Below are 22,246 nucleotides of genomic sequence, written 5' to 3'. Positions count from 1 at the left end.
CAAGAGACCCTCCCACGAAAGGCCTGGGGGGCAGGAGACACTTGCCCAGGAACAAGGAGGCCCTCGACAAGTAGCCAATATGTATACTTGTTAGGAAGTCAGCAAGTTGGTCACCCCTGGGAGGGTCTGGGTTCTCTCTTTTCTTACTTTCTTCTTTTTAACATCTACATTTACAGCAAAGCATTTTCCTTCTGCTCCCGTTCCTTGTGCCCTTTAGGATGGTATGGCTCTGCCCTCCACAACTCTCTTGGTCCAGAGAAAAAGAGAATTGGAAGAGGATGGGGGAGTCCTCTGCCATTTTGCTTTTCTCTCTGGGGCCACCTTCCACTTGTCTTGGTTCTGCTTTTCCTGAAATAATAGTTAGATGGGACTTTGGAAAGGAAATTGCTCTCCTCATCTGCCAAAATATTTGTTTTTTTCAACTAGGGGACAGATTTCCCCGTTCTGTTGTGATTCATATTAACATAAAGTCAAACTGTCCTCTGATCCAATGCCTACTTTTGGAATGGGGAGGTGGCCCAAGAGTGTCCAGAAGAGACAGGAAAGCGAGCCTGGAAGAGAACATTTCCCATGAGAGCCCAGCATGGGCGGGGCTGTTGACGGAGACGGAGGGCCACCCAACCGGAAGACAAGCCCAAGTCCCGCCCAGCATGACTACCCCTTCGAGACCCAGCTGCGGTGGCAAGAATTCCCATCAGCCTTTGCTCTCCAGGCCCCCAAAGGTGCCTCCCGCATCAAGCCCAGTTATGACCACGGGGACGATGACCAGGACGGGGAAGCAAGACCCAGGAGCCACAAAACAGCCTGAGGAGACAGAAGGCGTCCACCTCTGCAGGACTAGGAAACATCCTGTCTGTCTAAATTCCAAGAACGTGGCCAAAGGAGAGATCATAACCACCTTTATTCTCCAAATTCTGGAGGAAATAGTTCTGCACAACATGGAAACTACTAGCTGCCAGAGTGGACTGAGGGGACTCCCGAGGGTGGCCTCCAGGCCCGGATCCACTCAGGGCTCCGAGAGGCGCCCTCGGGAGCGTCCTGCGGAAGCTGTGTGCTGAGGACACGGCCAGGAGCTCCGAGGAGGTGACCTGGCCACCGGTCCCCCTGGACACAGACACGGAGGGAACCCTTCCCCCACCAGGTGTGAAAAAGACCAAGGCTCCTCCGTCGGCAGAGGAGGACGAGCCGCGGGCTTCATCGGGGCAGGCAGCCAGCCACCGGGTCTGGCCGGGGCACCGGCACAAAGTTCACGGGGCACAGCAGCAGCGGGCACATCTTCTCGTGCTCCTTCAGCGCCTCGCTCAGGTGCTTTAGCTCCTCTGTCAGCTTCCCGATCTCTCGCCGCAGCACAGCGTTCTCCTGCTCCAAGCACTCATACTCCTGCACAGAGACACGGGGTGGGTGACGTGGTCGCTGCAGCCCCATTCCCTGCCGGGAGGCCGGCCTCCTCCCCGGGACAGCTCCCTCCGGAGCCGAGCCCCCTTCACCGCTCCTCTTTGTTGGCTTCCTGTTTCTCTCCCGCCACCAGGATGAAAGGTCCAAGAGGGCAGGCTGCGCTTTTTGAACCGGCCTGACTGAGATACCATTTACCTCAAACAGAATACACCTGTTTTACGGGTCTCGTGCAGTGAGCTTTGGTAAGGGTCAACGTGCATCAAGAGAACGTTCCGTCACTCCTGAAGTTGACCTTGTGGCCCTGTGCAGACTGCCTCCCCTCCCCCAACTGCTGAGCAGCTCTGTGAAGATCTCTGTTGGGGTCACCGCTGTGGGCCCAGCTCCTGGAACAGTGCCTGAAACACAATACACCTCTGCTGACCGCATGAGTAAATGAAGGAAAGTATCCCTTGCCTTGGCTCCGCCCCCAGCTCTCACCTCTGAAGTTTCCACGATAGCGGAGTTGGCAGAGGCTTACACCTGGAGGGGCTCATAGATACCCCTCAGCCCAACCCACACAATGTAGAAACCAGACATCCAACTTGGGCTGGGCACTCTTTTCTTCAAAGGACAGTCCCTGCCTTTTCTGAGCTGCTCTATTAGAAAGCTCCTCTTTGCACTGACACAAAAGCTCTCGCTCCTTCACACCCATCCATTGGGCTTGGTTCCACCTTATGGAACCACACAGAGTAAATTCAATACTTTTTCAACATCGCAGTTCTTGTAATATTAGGAGGCAGCCCCATACCACTTCCCCTTAGGTATTCCCTAAGCTCAACTGTCTCAGGTCTCCTGAGCTCCTTGGGTTTTAGGACTTCTGGTCCTTCTGTCCTCCTGGGGGTCATCCCAACACACACTCTCACCTGCCAGGATCTATCTGGCAAAGAGTCATTCCCAGAGTGATTCTGGGGATGGCGTGACCATGCACAGGGAGATGCACGGGGGTGGCCTGCCCCGGGGACGGACACAGGCCTGCAGCCACCTCACCCTGGGGACTCTCCCTGAGCTTGCAGAGAAGTGCAAGCTCCGTCTGCCTCTGCTGCTTCTCTGTCTATATTTGGACGATGACTGATGTTCTGAAGATTAAGGGTGGGCTCTACATCCACTTCTTCTGACTTTCACTGCGGTCACTTGGGCGTCTTCCAGCCTAGCAAAGTCTTTCTGAATCGTAACGGGTCAGCTCACGGATCACGATACTACACAGCTATAAGCTGTCCATTAACTTGATAGTTAGGTCTTCCTTCTCTTCCTCCGAGTCACTGGTAAGTTCTACAGTACTTGGCCAATGGCAGATAGAAATCATCTCGAAGATGAGAACCTTATTTAAATATTCTTTTTTAAGGATTTTATTTACCTATTTGATAGACAGAAATCACAAGTAGGCAGAGAGGCAGAAGCAGGCAGAGAGAGAGGGGGGAGGAAGCAGACTCCCTGCTGAGCAGAGAGCGTGACAACAGGGGGCTGGATCCCAGGACCCTGAGATCATGACCTGAGCTGAAAGCAGAGGCTTAAGGACTGAGCCACCCAGGTGCCCAACCGTATTTAAATCATGCTGCAATGTTGTTTACCGTGCTTTTCCTGACGTGGGGACCCTACCTTATTATTATCCACCACATCTTTTCTCTTACTAGTAAATTTTCAAAAATAACACTAAAAAAGTCTGATCTTTTTACAGGCCCCTAAAGCACATGCAAATTCTCAACTCTGGCCCTTTGCTAATGCTGTTCTCTTCCACAGGAGTACGTTCCTCCATTCCTGTGTGAGCCCAGCTCAAGGCCACCACCTCCAGGAAGGCTTCCCGGATCACAGCACCTCATGGAACCACAACCCTCATCATGTGTTCTAGTCAATCTCATATCACATTCAATCTTACTTATACTAAATAGGATCGCTTCCCAAAGATCAGAAATGTATAGCTCCTAGGAGCCTCTGCTACCCTCTCCTATAGCTGCGCCTGATGGGCCACCGCCCAGTGACTCCTCTGCCTCCTTCTCGCACTGGCTTCCTTCCCTCCCCACCTCTAGGCACCAGAGGTGCTGCACACAGAGGCCGTCTGAGCCTTCCCTAGGCAGGCCCTCAGGGTGGTCTGGAATATGCTCCACCCCCGCCCCGCAGGCTGTCCCAGGTCAGGCCGGCTTCATTAGCCCATGGGCCCCCTTCCGCCTTCAGCCCTGCTGCCGGCCCCACTCCTCACGCTTTCCTCGGGCCTCTCAGAAGCTCGAGTCCTAGAGCCCGAGTTCCATCTACAATGTGGCAACAAGCCCTCCATGGGCCAGGGGAGGCGGTGGATGGGAAGACAGTCATCTCGGGAAGGCTGCCTGCAGCCGCAGGACGACGGGCTGCAGCTCTGTGGAGCGTGTGTATACACACACATGCACACACGCACGTACACACACACACAACTAGACACACACACACACACACACACACACACACAAATTAGACGTGCTCCTCACCTCCCAGTAAAATGGAGAATAGATGTGAATGGTTCCGATGAGCAAACATTTTAACTAGATTCCAAAAAACAGGAAAGTCTTTGCTGTGGCAGAATATCCCATTTCTGTAGTAGCTTGTTTGCTGGTTGAGTTTTGTGGCAGGATGCCCCGCGCTCCCGAGCCTTATCTCTGGAAGCCAGGAGGGGCCACGCTGCCTAATGTCTTCCTGAAGTAACACTGCTTCCCCCAAACCCCAGCCCATCAAGGTCCCCCATTTGCCTTCTCTGTGGGGACTTTCTCTTCTGCGATTTGACTTTTACTCATCAACCTGCTAAGGGACTTTCATGGAGCCGAGGGAATAAAAAGGAGAGAAGAAGTCAAGATCTTCTGGTGAGACCAAACAACAAAATAAAAGGAGGAGGGGCACCCGGGTGGCTCCGTGGGTTAAGCCTCTGCCTTCGGCTCAGGTCATGATCCCAGGGTCCTGGGATCGAGCCCCGCATCGGGCTCTCTGCTCAGCAGGGAGCCGGCTTCTCCCTCTCTCTCTGCCTGCCTCTCTGCCTACTTGTGATCTCTGTCAAATAAATAAAAATCTTTTAAAATAAATAATAAAAGGAGGAGCTGGGGCGAGTGGAGAGGAGGTGAGAGGAAATGGGGGTGAAGGGGGAGTAAGACCCACTTCACACCGAGGAGAAGGTACCCGACTTCACAAACGTAAAAAAAATCTTACAGTGCGCAGAGGCCCCCCCGACCCCAACAGGGAATTAGCTGGCCCCAAATGTCAACAGTGTCGAATTCAAGAAAACCTGGTCTGGGCGTCTAAGGGAGGTTGGCTGGGGACCGAGGGACTGTCTGGGGGTATCCAGGGTCCAGGACGAAAAACTGGCAAATGAGCTAATGTGGGTCCCGGGGCCAGAGGTGACAGTGAAGGCAGAAAGGAAATGAGGTTTGGAAAAGGCCATCAGAAGGGCACAGCCACACACAGACCCCATTTCACAAGCGAAGAAAGCGAAACTCTGAGAGCCACCATGACTTTTCCAAGGTCGTGCAGGCTTGGAACCTGACTTCAAGGTCAACTGCAGCCCTTGAGCAAGGAAGTAATTCTGCTTTCACTTGGCAGTGCCTGGCCCCAAATTTCCCCGTGGTGGTTACCAGCAGTAAAGGGCTGTGAGTGCTCAGGATTTTACAATAAAGCCTATTCCCTAGCCCCACCCTGACCTTCCCAGCAGACAAATTGTGTCATCAGGGAGGGCTGTACAAATGGGTGTCATCATCAGTTTCTGAACCAAGGGGGGACGACTCGAAGCATTCTCTTAGAACAGGCAACAGCTGAAGAAGCCGTGACAACACAGACCACAACCGAATTGCCCAAGACATCTGTCAGTTGGTGACATTTGGGGTTCCTGAGGATGGCATCCCTGCCTTCCTTTTCTGACTCAACGTTCTTTCTCAGTCTTCACCTGGGGCTGCCTGGCTCGAACCAGTCGGACCCACTTCTGAGACACGGTTCTGCCTGCTGCAGAGCTGCACTGTTCACGCACGTCCTTATTTGTGGACGTGGACTGAGGCGTGTGCCCAACGTTCAGAGACGAACAGGGACTGAAATCCCCCTGAGAGGTGTCAGTGCCTCGACAGGATGATTCGAAAAGCCATGGTGAGCGCAGAGGTGCAGACACACACAGGCGTTAGGAACAGCTTCTCGGCACCACACTCGGGCTTCCAGCAACCATCTCCCCGAGGGGAAGACTCAGACTGAAGAGTGACCCCAGCCTCCCTCTGGCAGGGCCTGCTCAGGCTCTCCCGGCCCTGCCCTCCGGGGAGGTGGAGAACTAGGAGCCGGGGGAGGTAGCCCAGAGGCTTCTAGAAGCTGCTCCTGGAGGAGGTTTCTCAGGGTGCTGGAGGGAAGGGGGACTCAAGGTGAGTGAATGAGGCGGGCAGCAGAGAAGGGTGGGGATTCTAACCAAGCTCCAGATGGTCCCCTTCGTGGTACTCAAGGAAGGCAAATAAAGACCTTGAGTTCCTCTGAGAGATGCACCCATGTCACCCCACAGGATGGGACGGAGAAAGGACTGAGTACAGCCCTTCTCACGGCCGAAGCTCCCCAGGGAGTGGCGGTGGCCCTGGCTACCAGGTGGCAGCTTTCTGGACCCTTTAGTGTCTCTGAGACAGAGGGACTGATCCCATGTTTGAGGTTTCTGAGAACTGTGTCTGGTTCCCACGTGCCCCATCCTTGACGGGGCCTGGAGCCCGAGGAGGCCTGACGGGCTTTTCTGCCATGATCCAGAGCAGTGTGCTAGGTGCTCTGCCCACAACTCACTTCCTGGAGCCACTAAAACAATTCTGCACCACATTTTTAAACCAGACACTCCACCCTCAACATACAGATTTTTTTTCAAAGTTTAAGAAAATACTCCTTTTTTTAAACTATATTTACTTTTTTTTTTCTGTGTTGGCCCCACAGAACAAAGATCCCCATAACTGGGATGCCCTCCCTGGAAGGAGGTAAGGAATTACCGGCAAAGCTATGATTCATGTGCTACCCTTTCACCCAGAGATGACGTTCCTCTTCTACAGCAGGACTGGGATGTAGTTCCATTTTCCTGAGCTGGCCACCTGCTCCCGCACTGCCCCTTGTGACCAATAACAGTAGTATGTAGCTAGTGACAGTAAAGATGGGGGCTATAGCTTTGGGGTCTGTATATGAATGGACCCACTGTCCTGGCCTCCTGGACACTGAGTTTCTCAACAAGACTGGCCTCGATGAGGTGATCTGCCGGTGATGGGTCAGCAGGATCTACTCTTCCTGCTCTACAGAAGCAGAGAAGGGAGTTTTCTCCCATGGAGGGAATGGGTTTCCGATCAACTAGCCCCATTTCCCACAACAGCACCTGCCATATCTGATCATGTGACATGGCATATAGACCGCAGAAGAAGCTAGGAACCCTACAGAAGGGGGACCCCCATGGTTCTAAGAGGGATCAGGCAGGAGTAAATGTACCACCCTAACTTTCCCAGGCACCTGGCTCATTTGGGCATCAAATCCAACAATGACAGATACGGAGAGAAACCGTCTTCTTTGACCCTGTAGGATTTATGCTACCTTCTGAGGTAGGCTGAATAAGGGCCTCCCAAAGATGTCCCAAAGACGTCTACATCCAACCTCTGGAACCTGTGAATATGTGAACTTATGTGGTTAAAAAAAAAAAAAAAGAAGAAGAAGACCTTGCCGACGTGATTAAGAATCTGAACGTGGGGGAGATTATCCTGGATTATGCAGGTGGAGCCAATGTAATCGTAAGGATCTTAGTGAAAGAAAAAGTCAAGAGTCAGAGGAGATGTGACAATGAAACAGTGTCAGAGTAATGCAGCATGAAAAAGACTTAATTAGCCAGTGCTGGCTTTGAAGATGGGAGAGGACCACAAGCCAGGGAACACAGAAGTTTCTAGAAGCCAGAAAAGACAAGGAAATGGATTCTTCTCCAGACCCCCTGGAAAGAATGCAGCCCTCTTGACACCTTGATTTTAGCCCCGTTGAGTCCCATTCCAGATGGCTGACTTCCAAAACTGTAAGATAATAAATCTGTGTTGTTTTAAGCCACCAAATTTGTCGTAATTTATTACAGAGTCCATAAGAAATGAATATACTTTCCTGAAAACATACTCCTATGCTTTCAAAAATAGGAAGGAGATCTTATTCCTCTCTTTGTGACCTAGCATCAAGGCCTTGTCCATGGTAGTGCTAACAAATATTTGTGGAATGAATCTACCCGCTCTTGCTCTGTGGAAGGTCTTATCGTCATTTAGCCACCACCACACACACAATCACTTGGGACTTACAATTGAGTTTCTCCTAGTGTTTCCTTATATTAATGCACCTAGCTGGGACCAGAAGCTTCTTGAGGGTAAGGGCCCTGGCTGTCCAGCTGGCACACAGGGTCTGAACGCAGGGCCATGTCCTAACTGGCCCACAATCTATTCATCTATAGATGAATAATCTGGTACCAGAGGGTACCAGATTACCCTCTGGGGTAATCTGGTAACATGAGGCTAGAACCAGGACTGCTTCAAACGCAAGGGGGGAAGAAGAAAGGAGACAAAGGACATTCCAGCTCCTCTGTGGGAAGTTTACAGGACCAATTCAGGCTGGGAAGGATCTCCTCTGACCCTATCTCCTTTTAGGGCCCAGCCTTCCTGCTTCCAGGAAAGAGTCTGATATTCGTAATTTATGCCCACTGTGAATTTCTATCATTGGTTGCCTCCCCCGGAGTATGTATATCCTAAACCTGTTATCAGTTTACCGTGACAGGCTTTTCAGAGATTGTTTTTCCCCTCATAATACCTCGGTATCTGCTATGTTGTCAATGCCCCCAGACCCCTCTTGCTAAGACCAGCTGTGACAAGACAGCAGGCAGGGAAGGGCTAAATTAAAATCCTCAGTGATTTACACCAACCTTGTCTAAAGATGAGCGTTCAGAATTATCACCAGTTCTTTGCACAGACACTTGGATACCTTTGAGGCCAGTGCCTGATATGGGGCAGTTCCCATGTTCTGTCTGTGAGATTATGTGGGATTATGCATAAGGGTAGAGGAAAATGGGAAAGTTTAGGGTAAATCCCAGGTTCCTGACGTGGATGATGAGAAAACTGGTGAGCTCCACTAACTTCACTTGAAGACAGGAGGAGAAGAGAGTGTCTCAGGGTAAACACACATATCAGAGCCGTGTTGCATCCAGGCACCCTGCAGCCCACCCATCTGAGGACATCTAAGCAGACACTGGAGATAGGGGGTCGGGGGGCCTCCAACTGAGGTCTTGCCTGGAGTAGTCAACGTAGGGAGCTAATGCTGCGAGAACAGATGAATAGATCGTATCCTCAGGGTGGGAAGGAGAAAGGGCAGCGTCCGAAAGCCTGGTCAACACCAAAACTTAAGAGAACTGACAGAGGAAGAGAAGGTAGCAAAGAAACGGAGAAGAAAGGTGGTTAGGAAGGTCCAGTGGGAAATGCAGTCTTTTAGAAGCTGAAGACCTGGAAAGAAGGTCTCAGGAAAGGGGGAAGGTCAATGGTGTGAAATGTTCAGCAAGGTCAGCAAGGTCACAGTCGATGAGTCTAAAAGAAGTCCCCGATCAGGTAGTGCCAAGGCACTAGGGGTCCCCGCGGGAGCAGCTTCTGCGGAAAGGATGTGTGTGCGCACGCGCACGTGGCCTGCGTACGGTCACGTGCATGCGTGCGTGTGCGTGCATGCGTGCGTGCGTGCGTGCGTGCTGGGTGGGGCGGGGCGGCAGAAACGCCAGCACAGAAGACTGGGAAATAAATGGCACTGAGCGTATGGAGACAGCAGGTCTCTCTGGGAGGAGCAGGGAGGGGAGGAAGGAAAGAAAACAAATGGGGCTTGAAAAGGAATTGGGATCGAGAGGAGGTTTTGTTTCGTTTTGTTCTGATTTATAATGAAAGGAACTTGAGAGAGGAACCCCCAGCGGATGAGGGATAAAGATGTCCGTGAAGGATCGGAAAACTGGGCTGGAAGGATGCAGTGACATGAGACGTACGTGTCCAAATTGGTGGTGACCAGGACGTGACCTTGGGGCCACCACCACAGCTCCTTTCCGTGGCCCTAATGTGGCTCTGCCCCAACCACAGGCTCACCTCGTGGAGTTTGTCAGCCTTCTGGGTCTGCTTTTTCCGACTTCTCTGAGCAGCAACTCAGTTTTTTTCTCTCCTTCGGACCTTCCGGTCATCATCGTCTGGGCTCTGGGGCGGAAATGTGTGGTTAGGTGCGCTGTCAGGGCGCCTTGCTTCGACCTCCTCTGCCCTGTCCCTTTCCTCAGCATCACTTCACCATTTTATTTGCAGTCCTGGCAATGCTTGTTGCTACATGGGTGGGACAGCCCTAGCCCCTTGTTCAGCCTTGTGCCCTGGCTGAGTTTAGCTGCTCATTCCATGACCCCCCTGAGAAATGTGTGGTGAGACTGCCATTTAAAAGATGAGGATAAGAAACTCAGAGGGGCTAAGGAACTTGCTCCAGGTATCACAGCTAGACGTGGGGAAATGGGAAGTGGAACTCAGGTCTGTTGGACTCCAAACCAACGTTCATAAACTTCTACCCCACAGGGTGTGTGCCTGGAAGAGGTGCGGTGTCAACGTGCATCCGAGAACAGGGAAGGCAGAAGGCATGTGCTATCTGGAACTCGCTGTGCGGCAGGCCTTACCCCGCCACAAACAAACAGGTACTTTTGATACTGCATGCACATTTTACACTGACAACTAACTGCAACCACACAATTCTACCAACACACCAAATGATCTCAGACACTTCATTTGAACAATGCTCGATGGACATTTTCACAGGTCAGAGTGAATCAGAAAGCAAACTCATGATGTGTCTTGAAAGCTCTCAGCTCTATATGAGATACAACCACACCTAGTTGAATCCTTCAAGAGTTATCCTGAAACAGGCAGGATAAAAAAAAAAAAAAAATATATATATATATATATATATCTACCAAGATGAAAAACATTTTAGTTACAGAAAAAACATGGAGAAGTAGAGAGTATTTGCTTTCCGGAACCCTGTGAGAAGGTACCAAAGGGCGGGGATGTGGTATGCTACCTTTAAACAGTTTAAAAGCCAAGAGGTTAGTGGGATACAAACACAGGAAAGCTACTCAGTTATTAACATTAGTGGAGAACAAATATTGATAATATAAGATAATGGGTAATTTCAGTTATTTTATCTGGTTTTGTATTCCAAATAGGAGAGACACTTCTCCCCCAACTCTGGTGAGTAAAGAATTTTCAGTATACAGAAGAATATAAGCCTATAGAAGGAGACAGATAACATATTATAAATAATATAACAAATAGATGTGGTCTGGAAGTAGTGCTTAAGGGAACAGGCACAAGGTGTTAAAATGTAGCTTTTCAGAGGCAAAGAAGTCTTGGTTAACATAACCAGGACACCACAGGGGCAAAATGTGGTTTACAGGACAGAACTCTAGCTATAGAAATATATAGCCACTGGTTTTGTCTCTTACTGTCAATACAGCTTGGGGGAAATGGCTTAAATTCTCTGAATGTTCAGTTTTCTCATTTATCCTAAGTGTGAGTCATTCATTCTCTCAGCAAGTATTAACTGAGTACCTGCCATGTGCCAGGCACTGTTTTAGGCACTAAGATGCATGCCCGGAACAACCGATTGGTAATGACTGCATAAATCATTCCAACAGCCTAATGCTTGGGACTAGCATACGGATAAGATGAGATTTTAACCTAAAGCTCCCAGCACATGGTATGCCCTTAATAACCTAAGGAGGCTACTATTATATAGTAATAGGTTACTACTATTACAGTAACCTGTGGAGGTTGCCATTTATCGAGTCTCCCGTAGTGCTTGTCTCCAAATCATGCCTTTTTGTTCACAATTAAAAAGTCATAGGACCCAAGGAAGCAACCTGCATCCTGTCCTCTGGGAGCAAGACACTCTAACCTGGATGTAATCACCTATCCATATGGTCACAGCTGAGAACCCAGCAGTAACATTCAATCAAAACAGAAAGAGGGGAGCCAAGTGTTAAGATAATCATAAATTATTAACCATATCTTAATTAGTCATAAAAATTTCGAGAGGTTATTACTATATTCATTCTACAGATGGGGAAATTGAGGTTCAAAGAAGTTAAGCAAAATGCTCAAGGCCACTCAACCTGTGTGTGGTTAAACCAAGGTCCAAACTCAGAAATGTGTGACTCTCTAGCATCACCTGATGATACTATGTGCCAGGCATCGAATTGGGAAGGGGAGGAGGGGGGACATAATGATGAAGACTCCCTCCAGAGCAACCCAGTGGGAAGTTCTCTGATTGCCATCCCCGCGGGCAACTTTATCTGTTTCCGGAGTAGGCAGTTGTACATGTTGCCAAGGACAGCACAGAGGGCTGAACGCGGGCCAAGGGGTTTCCACCAGCAGAGGGACTGGAGTTCTCCCGCTGCGGGGCCCCCACCCCGCACCCTTAGGCTGATGGGTCGCGAGTTCCCCATTGGGAGGGGAGATGTTGGGAGTGCCTGGACACGAGCTGCCCCTTCGGGCCGAATTTCCCCTCTGTACACACTGGCGCCTGCGAAGGGCCACGCGCGCCGGGGGTGGGGTGGCAGCGGGCGCCAGCGCGAGGATGGCGACGCCGGGACAGCGCGGATCCCACGCGCGGAGAAGCGTGGACTGTGCCCGGTCGTCTGCGCCCTGCGGCCTCTCCGCTTCCCGGGGCGCAGGAGCCCGGTCACCGTTCCGGAGGCAGCGGGCACTGTGCGTGAGTTGGGGACCACCGGGCAGAAGCGCCCGCGGGATTCCTGCCCGCGACCCCACTCCTGCCGGTCTCTGGCTCCCGCAGCGCCCTTCACCCCAGCACTCAGCGTTCACCACCCCGGAGCCCCAGACCCACCTCCTCGTGCCCCTCGGCGCTCCCATCCCCGCACGCCCGCCGGCCTCCCTGAGCCTCTAGTCCACTACCTGCGGCTGCGGCTGGTTCCCAGGCGCCCCGACGCTCCTCTGCAGGACGCTGCCGGCCGCCGGGAGCACTTGGGACATGCCGGGCGCTCCTCCGCCCCGCCCCGCCCCGCCCCGCCCCCTCGCGGAGGAGCGGCCCCGCGGCCCGCCGCGCCTTGCACGCGGGGCGCTGCCTGTCGGCACTCTCGGGTCACCCGCATTCTCGCGGCCCCGCACCTGCCGCCCTCCGTATCCCCCCCCCCACCCCCCACCCCGGGCTTTCCGCTCTCCTGGCGCCTGCGGCCGCCTCGCTGCCCGGGTTTCCCTTCCCTGGCCCTGGCCCGCCCGCTGTCGCGTCCCGAGTCTGCCCGCCCCTCCCCTCACTCCCGCCCCGTTTCCTCCTCTCCCCGCCCTCTCGCCGCACCTCGGGGTCCCTAATCCCACCCCTGTCGCGGCTTTCCGCTGGGTCCCTGCGCTTCGTGGAAGTCACGTGGCGGCTCCGGAACCTGGGAGGGAACGCGAAGCCCCACTCACGAGAAGGGACGCTGGGGCCCGAGGGGTCAGGAAGACGCAGCGCAGCCTTTGGGGTCCTTCGGACGCTCTTGGGGAACTCAGGCTGAGAAACACAAGTGGGTGGCTTGGATGGGAAGGGGGCTGTTTCCAGGTCCCATCTCGGCATCTTCCTGGGCGCCCAGGGCCCCGCCTTTCCCTAGCGCAGGGGTCAGTGTTTCGGGACTTTCTTCGGGGCGATCGGTCGCCCAGGCTCCATTCTCACTCCTTCCTCGACCCGCGGCTCCTCTGCCCGCGAGGCGCAGGCCAGGAGCCGGCAGCCAGCGTTGCCGAGTCCCAGTGCCCACCCTGAGAGCCGCGGCATCCCAGGGCCTGTCTGCGGGGGCACGTGCCCTTCTTTCCACGGACGCCGCGGGGCTGTGGGGGAGAGCGAGACGGGGCGGCCCCGAGGGTGAATTCCCTCCGTATGGGGTGGGGAGGAGGAGGTCGTCCTGAGAGCGAATCTACCATGGTGGAAGTCACTCTAGACCTGGTCTGATCCTCAGATGCTTTTTCCTTTAGGTTAAAGCGCCAGGTGCTCTGCTCACAAGTTAAAATGGGAGCCTTAATGCCAAGCTGGGGACAGGGTAGAGGTATCGGCGCTTTCCCCTCCACCTGCCTGCCAGTGAAAGATACAAAGTCAGGCCGTATTGTACTTGGGCCCACTGAAGAGAAAAACGAGCGGTTTGGGGTTTGTGGTCTGCTTACTGCGAGCCCCGGGAAAGAAAGATAATGGCGAACCTACATGGGCGGGTGGGAACCAGCGCCAGGAGGTCGGACATGCCTTCCCACTGTGGTCGCTTAAGTGTTGAGGCTCATGGGTAGCAGCAGGGGATGGGGGCGGGCGCTTGGCGCTCTCAGGCCAGTGCACTTGGCTGTCTGCCAGGATTGAATATCCTGGCAACAGCTTTGAGATGCAGCTTGAGTGAACTTGGTTGCCTGGCCTGGAGCCAGGAAATAAGCAGATGATCTTGTCTCCGGGATCAGGGGATTCCAGCGACCCAACAGAAGGCTGAGGTGCAAGGCAGCGGGGAGGACTGAGGGTGGGAGTAGCCCTTTTCAGGGACAGTGCCTTACCCTTATACCATCAGGGCTACACAGTGGAGCCATCTCTACGCTAAGTTATCCGCCTCGATTTATTTTCTCATCTTCCGTTTATCCTTTTCCCATGCTACATCACTCACCGTTGCCCCGGAGCTATTACTTTTGCAAACCACACAGGTACACAGCCTTCCTAGTACAGCGCTACACACACACACACACACACACACACACACACACACGCAGTAAATTCATTGTAGTACATTGGCTGAGAGCCTTCAATTCCTGGAAACATAAGGACTCTAGCAAGATAGGAAAACCTCTGGGTCAAGTGGTCTTGAATTTTCAGAAGTGCTTTCGTTCTCCAGTGCTGCTTAGGAAGGAAAGGGTAAGGTGTAAGCACAGCGGACATTTAGGTGCTGTCCCATCCTACGTTCTGGGTATTGCCAATCTCCTGTTCCCACGGAGCCACACCACACCCGAAGTCCTCTGGGGCTGTACCTTCTACCTCGCTCCCCACAGAGCGTTGATCCATGTCCCAGCACATGAGAACTCTTCGTATAGGCATAGGCCTTGTGTCTCCTCAAATATATTTAAAGGAGGACTCTGGGTTAACTAGTGAGCATTTAAGGAACAGGTCAATTTGACCTATTACACATCAAAATGAATGGATTAAATAATTAGATACAGAAAGTAAGACCAGGGAGATAAAACAGAATTAAATTATTTACTAAGGCCCTGGGATTAAGAATCCTGGAGAGAATTTTCTAAGACCACATGTGACAGGAGATACCACATCAGAAAGATCTGAACTGTACAAGAATGCTAAAGTGCTTTAGATGTGAGCATGTCCAGAAATGACAAAGACAGGGAGAAAAAATATTCGCAATAGCTATGATAAAGAGTTCAAATTTCTACTATTTTTAAAACCCATCAAAAGGAATAAGAACAATATTGAGACAGCCTCTCAAAAGTAAACTGCAAAAAGGACATGAATTGGCATTTCCCAACAGAGAACATAATCAAGAAAAATATCTATAGAAAGATATGTATATTAGCATGAGAAACATTTAAAAATATTAAATTAGCAAAATAAAAAGTATCCATTGTTGGTGAGAGTGTGAAATTGCTGCTTTCATATTTCATTGGCATTGTTGAAAATTGTTACAAACTTACTGGAAGGCAAATTTATTGCCACTTTTAAGAACCATGCAATAATCATCGCTTTTGACTTCATTTTCCTTAGGAAAGTTCTAGAAAATCATCTTAGGAAGATCATGTAAATACTAGAGAGAAAACTATTATATGCAATGAAATCTCATAATAATATTTTTAAGAGTAAAAAGTTGTAAGCAACATAAATGTTCAATTGTAGGAGAATGGCTGACTAAAATATTTTTAGTCATGGGATAGAACAGTATGCATCTTTAAAATTACAAGCATGCAGACAGATTTGCCACGTGGAAGATTTATTGGATATAAGGTAAAGTGAGAAAAAAATCAGGTTACAAAAAGTACAAGCATAACTTGTATAAAATGCGTGTGGAACCCTGCTATACTGTATGCTTAAAAATGGTTAGGATGGTAAATTTTATGCTGTGTTTTTTTTTTTCTTACCACAAAGACAAAATGTATGCATATGAGAAAAAATTGGAAGAGCATATAACAAAGTGGTAGCTTTTCTGCTGTGGTGGTGGGATTATAAGTAATTTTCCTTCCCCCTCCCCCTTTTTTTTAAACTTTTGGAGAACATTTTATTATGTTAACATCTTCAAACATCTTATACTTACAAGCACTAACTATTGCTTTCGCTGTTCACACCAGAATGCCAACATCTCTTTGACCAAGTGGAGGCTCTAGTAACAGCCTATTTTCTTGCTTTTCTGTGATTTCTGATTCATTTTATTCTACGTCAAAAGGAGAAAAAAACAGTGAAAATGAAGAAAAGATTAACAAGAACAGACATTTCGAGTGTCTTCTTTTCTTCTTTTGCCTTTCCTTTGTATCCGTAGTTTTTCCTTTGAACAGGGGAGGGGGGAGAAATTACATGGTTTGGCAATTTCCTATTCCTACCGCAATGACCCTGGATTACATCTCGAGGGATGGGGGAGGAGGTGAAGGAGATTTATAGCTCAGCGATCAAATCCTCTGGTGATTCACTTCATAAGATGACAGTTCTTCATAAAAACAAGTTGCTGAAATGCTAGAAAACCCTGTCACTACTCACCCTCTTTTAGGGAAACTGGCTTTCCAGTAACTCTGTGTTCCCTGCTGTTTCTCAGAAGGTGGTCCTGTGAGGTCATGGTGGGGCTAGAGAAAGGAAAGTTGAAGGCAGAGACCCCCATGTTTACCAGAAGTGAGTCAGACAATGGACAAAGCAAAGATCCACAGCTCAGGGAGTCAAATTCTAGGGAAGGGAAACAAACAATAAACATATACGGTATTTAGAGGGGGAAAATGTAACATTTAGATGGTGGTATGTTCTATGGGGAAATATAGAGGAGGGATGAGAAATAGGGCACAGTGAAGGGAGACCAAGCAAAGTTCTCCTGAAGGAGGTGACAGAGTGGGGGCCATGTGAATAACTGGGTGGGGGCGGTCCAGGTGGCCCAGGTGGCCCATGAACAGCAAATGCAAGAGCCCCTTGGAAACATGCCTGACCATTCTAGAAACTAGAGGACCCTGAAGTGAGGTGAGGCCAAAGGTGAGGCCAGAAAGGCAAAGGGGCAGGCTTTTACTCGAAGCGAGATAAGAAAATATTGGACTTTTGAACAGAGGTGTGACATGATCTAAGGTTATATAGGATCCCTTTGATCTAGGTGTTAAAAACAGTCCCACAGGGTTAAGGAAGAAACAAGAGGTGATGGCAATAATCCAGGAGAGCGGGGATGAGGGCTTGGAAGATGCTGAAAGCAATGGGGGCTAAGACCCATGTGCCAGGAAGTCATTGTCTGTAGACTTAATGGTTCTTCACTTGGGTAGGCCCCTCTCAAGATCCAGAGGGGGCCTAGCAATGTGTCTATTTGATGATAGGCTGTAATAAGATTTGCAAAAGTGGGCTATTTCAACTATAAATGCTTAAGACCACTGTTTCTTTTCACCCCAAACTCCCCTCACTCCCTTTATGTCTGGTGGTGTTGAACCGGCTATGGGCATCTGGGGGACTTTGCCAAGGAAGGTTCATCAGAGCTGTACTTCTGTATTGGGTTATATTTCTGTGGTTTGCAGTCACTTCTGTCTAGAATCACATTATTGCTAATTGTATGGCTGCCAGGAATATCCCTACTGAACCCCATGCTAACTCACCTGAGGAGGTTCTTTGTACTGAGAAATGAACATTTTCACACAGCACCGAACCAATGTCCCCAGAAGAAATTCTCTGAAAATTCTCCAGATCATCACACATGCAAAATTATAAGCAGAGGGTTGAGTACTTGTGTATGTCTAGTCAAAAAGCATCCTCTCTTGCCAGGAATAACATCAACAATACAGCTTATATGATTATAAGTATACCTTAATTGGTTTTTTCTTTGCTAGGTGGTATATTTTGTAAAGCTTGATGATAATATTTTAATTGCTGTTCAGAAATGTGTTCTGGAATATTTTCAATAGAAGTTAGAAAATACAGACTCCTGATTGGTTCGTATTTGAAGGACACTATCTTTGATCTTTGCTAAGTTTATTTATGTATTAAACAGAGAAAAAATGTATAAAATTAATGACGTGTAAAAAAGTGGTGAAGATAAGCAATTAAAGCCAATGGAAAATTTTCTGACATGAAAAAGCAAACTGTAAAGACAAATTTCGGGTTATACTAGAAGCAAAGACATCAGAAGAAAAGATAAATGTCAGACGGAAGCAATGAACGGGGTCTTAGATGGTCTGATGATGCAGTAATGAAGCAGAGTGGACCATACACACTATGGAAAAGTACTTACCGTTCTTGCTGCTCTCTTGTTGAAACACTGACATAGACAAAGATAATGTGCCACGACAGCGGGGACAACGGTAATGATTGCTTGACGGGTGTCACCAGTTCTAAGAACATTTAGGATGAGTCAGTGGAAAACAAAAGGAAATGCCCTGAAATACTACAACTCACCCATTAAAAAACTTAGAAGGGTTTCCCAAGTGTGACAGTTCTAAAAAGTGGCATTACTAATAATGTGTTGTGAAGGAAGTTATCTAAATATTTTTTAAGTCAAATTTTCATCCACATGACAAGACTGGATTATCTTCCTACTCCAGTTATAGAAACACTACATTACAGAAGCATTGTCTTACGAAGAAGGGAACAAGAGTATGCAGCTTACCATTGTAAGAGGAAAGTATTATAGAGGTATGTCAGGGAGGTAATTAAAAATATAGTATTTTTCTGCTGTTTTTGGTATTTGTCAGTTTTTTTAAATTTTTAATTTCTTGTACATTTTTTAGAATGAGAAAATTCCTTTCCTAATTTCAGTCCTGTTGTGTGACAGTCAGTGACGTTGTATTTATTGTTCTCTCCGTGAACAATAAATATCCATCTACATCATCATTTTAAACAGGCATAACACCCCATTGTAGACATATACCATAGCTGATCTATTATCTATTACTTTACTCTGTTGTTTTCAGTTTTTCCTTATATGTAGACAACATTGTTATAAATGTCATTGTCTTAAGTCAGCCAGGGCTGCCATAACAAAAGAGCATAGACTGGGTGATTAAAACAACAGAAATTTATCTCTCACAGTTCTAGAGGCTGGAAAGTCCAAGAACAGTTGCTGATCAGTTGAGTTTCTGGTGAAGACTCTCTTTCTGGCTTGTAGATGGCTGTTTTCTCACTGTGTCTTCCCATAGTCGGGGGAGAGAAAGAGCGATGTCTCTGTCTTTCTCTTTGTATAAGACCATGGTCTTATTAGATGGGGGCTCCACCCTTATGACTTCATTAAACCTTCACTACCCTCTTAAAGACCCAATCTCCAGCTACATTCACTTTTGGGACTAGGGTTTCAACACATGCATTGGGGAGAAACATAATACAGTCCATAGCAATCACTGTACTCACATAGCTTCGCACCTCTCTGAGTATGGCCTTATATTTAATTCCTAGGAATAGAATTGCTATCTACTTTCAAGGTATTCGACCAATATTGCAAAACGACCTTGCAATTAATAGCCCTGCCAGCAGGGTGTGAAAATCCTACTAGCTAATTAGGGAACATTTTTAGGTGAACTACCGTTCAGCGTCAAAAGGATTGAACTTGATTCTCAGGTCACTTGTTGGACTCCTGGTAAAGAAGAAAAAGAAAAACAGGAACAGAAAAATAGAAGATGAGGACCTGCCCCAAAGAACACGTCAAAGTTTGTTTTTAGCGACTTCCCTTCCATAGCCCCTTCTAGACACATGGACTCCCTGAAGCTGTCTCTGCGGCCTGGGGTTCCCCAGGAGGCTTGCAGCCCAAGGCAAAGCTCTGGACTCTGCAGCCCAGTCGGAAACACATCAGGACATTTCCTCCATACAAACTTCGCACCCCTAGGGCTTTTCTCTCCCTCATTTCTCAGAGAGGAAAGACAAAGACAGCAAGGGTGTTCTTGCTACCGGTACTGAAAGTATTTGCATTTCAGAAGGAAAAAGTATGGATGATGCATTCACACAAAGGACAAAAATCAAAGAGTGGAATGGTAGGCTCCCTAACTCTACCAGTGGGAAGATATTTGGAGAATGTGTTTTAGTCACACTGTGTTAGGCTATTACCCTCTTACTCCTAGGCATAGAATTGGCACTGAAAAAGGTCTGACTCTCGATTTTTCTATTGACTGACCATGTTTTTTAGCAAGTCTAAGTCTAAGAACTCTTTGGCTAGCCCTAGATCCTAGAGATTTTCTCTTACTCTTTTTCTAAATGTTTCATAGTTTTTGCATTGCAATTTATATCTAAGCATGTGATCCCTGTTAATGTCTCTATAAGGTATGAGTCTTAGGGTCTTTTTTTTTTTAGTGTATGGATATCTAACTGCTCCATTTATTGAAAAGATTGTCTTTTCTCCACTGAATTGCTTTTGCATTATTGTCAAAAATCAACTGAGCAGGAGCACCTGGGTGGCTCAGTCTTTGAGAATCTGCCTTTGGCTCAGGTCATGATCCCAGGGTCCTGCAATCAAACTCCCCAGGATCCCAGGTTCCTGGGATCCTTTCCTCTCCCACTCCCCCTGCTTCTGTTCCCTCTCTGGCTGTGTGTCTCTCTGTCAAATAAATAAATAAAATCCTTTTTGAAAAAATCCTTTTTGAGCACATTTGTGCTCAGTTTTGCATTATTGTCAAAAATCAAATGAGCGTATTTGTGTGGGTCTATTTCTGATTCTTTATTCTGTTCTGTTTACATATGTGTCTCTCTGCCAACACCACATGGTTTTGATTACTATACCTATAAAATGTCTTAAAATGTGATAGACTGATTCCTGCTAGTTTCTTCCTCTTTTTCAAGATTGTTTCAGCTATTCTAGTTTCTTTGTCTTTTCATACAAATTTTAGGATACTATTGTGTATCTCTACAAAATCTGGAATTTTTATAGGAATTGCATTAAGCTTTTGGAGAAAATTGGCATCATTACTAGGTTGAGTCTTCCAACCCATGAGCATAGTATGTCTCTCCATTTATTTAGATTTTTTACATCTTTCATTAGCAGTTTGTAGCTTTTCACATAGAAGTCCTATATGTGTTTTGTTAGATTAACACCTCAATATTTCTCTTTTTTTAGTTGTTATAAATGGTGCTGTAATTTAAAATTTGATGTCCATGTGTTCATTTGATTTTTGTAGGTTCATCTTGTGTCCTGTGAACTTGTTGAACTCACCTATTAGTTTTAGGAATTTTTTGTAGATTCCTTGGGATTTTCTATGTAAACAAACATGTCATCTGAAAATATGGACCGTTTCATTTCTTCCTTTATGATCTGTATACTTTTTATTTTATTTTCTTGCCTACTGCACTGACTAGAATATTCAGCACTGTGTTGAATAAGAGCAAACTTTATTACCTTGTTCCAGTTCTTATAGGGGAATGCATTCAGTCTTTCACCATTAGTATAATGTTAGCTGTAGTGGGTTTTGGGGGGGGGTGTTGTTTCATTTTGTTTTGTTTTGTTTTGTTTTGTTAGATGCTCTTTATCAAATTGAGGAAGTTCCCCTTTATTCCTATTCGTCTGGGAGTTTTTATCACGAATCATTATTGAATGTTGTCAAATAGTTTTTCCACATCAATTGATCTGTGTGATTTTTCTCTTTTAGTCTGTGAAGTGGATTATATTGATTGATTTTCAAATATTGGAACTGACTTGTATCATTGGAATCAACTCTATTTGGTCATGGTGTGTATAATTCTTTTTATATATTGATAAACCCTATTTGCTAATAATTTGTTATTTTTTTCTATATTCATGAAGTACTGACTTTGTCTGATTTTGGTATCAGGATAATACCAGTTTCACAAATGAAATGGGAAATGTCCCCTCTTCTATTTTCTGGAAGAGATTGTATAAAACTTGTATTAATTCTACTTTAAATGTTTAGAATTCTCCAGTGAAACCATTAGGATCTGGAGATTTCTTTGTGGAGGGCTTTAAAAGTACAGTTAATTCCTTTAGGAGTTATAAGGCCTTTAAAACTGTCTGTTTTATATTGGGTGAGTTCATGTTTTTCCAGGAATTGGTCCATTTCATCTCAGTTGTCAAGTCTCTGTGTGTATAATTGCTCATGGTATTCCTTTATTATTCTTTTGATGTCTGGAGGATCTTTAGTGATACTTGCTGTTTCATTCCTGATATTGGTCATCTGTGTCTTCTCTCTTTTTTCCTCTGTCAGTCTTGCTAGATGTTACTCAATTTTGTTGATCTTCAAAAAATCTGCTCTTTGTTTCAGTGGTTTTCTCTATTATTTTCTGTTTTTCATTTCATAGATTTTTATTATTTCCTTCTTTCTGCTTGCTTTTGGCTTATCTTTCTCTTTTTTTCTAGGTTCGTAATGTGAAAGCTTGAGAGATTTCATGCTATAGATTTCCCTCAGAGCACTGCATTAGCTGTGTCCTGCAAATTTTAATATATTCTATTTTCATTTTCATTTGTTTCAGGTATCTTTTTTAACTTCCCTTGAAATGTCCTGTTTGACCCATTGGTTGTTTAGAAGAGTGTTTAGTCCAACTATTTGAGGACATTTTGTGTCCAGTTGTTTCCAGTTCTTAGCTATTATGAGTAAAGCTGCTATAAACATTTGTGTATAGGAATTTGTTATAGGAATCTGTTATTGAGTTTTGCTTGATTCCATGTGGTCAA

At 47.4% G+C, this 22,246-nt stretch overlaps 1 protein-coding gene across 1 annotated transcript; it reads right to left on the bottom strand.

Annotated features, from left to right (window-relative positions):
* Positions 1 to 884: 884 nt before the first annotated feature.
* On the bottom strand, positions 885 to 12,446 carry LOC308356244 (basic leucine zipper transcriptional factor ATF-like 3; the record flags this gene model as incomplete). Its single annotated transcript, XM_080825081.1, is given in 4 exon segments — positions 885 to 1,380; positions 9,513 to 9,569; positions 9,573 to 9,617; positions 12,369 to 12,446. Coding segments are annotated over 4 exon segments (366 nt in total). The 3' UTR covers positions 885 to 1,194.
* Between the last annotated feature and the right edge of the window lie 9,800 nt (positions 12,447 to 22,246).

This window comes from Martes martes, assembly GCF_963455335.1.
Source record: "Martes martes genome assembly, chromosome: 15".
NCBI classification, from domain to species: domain Eukaryota; kingdom Metazoa; phylum Chordata; class Mammalia; order Carnivora; family Mustelidae; genus Martes; species Martes martes.
This window is presented reverse-complemented; position numbering and strand designations above follow the sequence as displayed.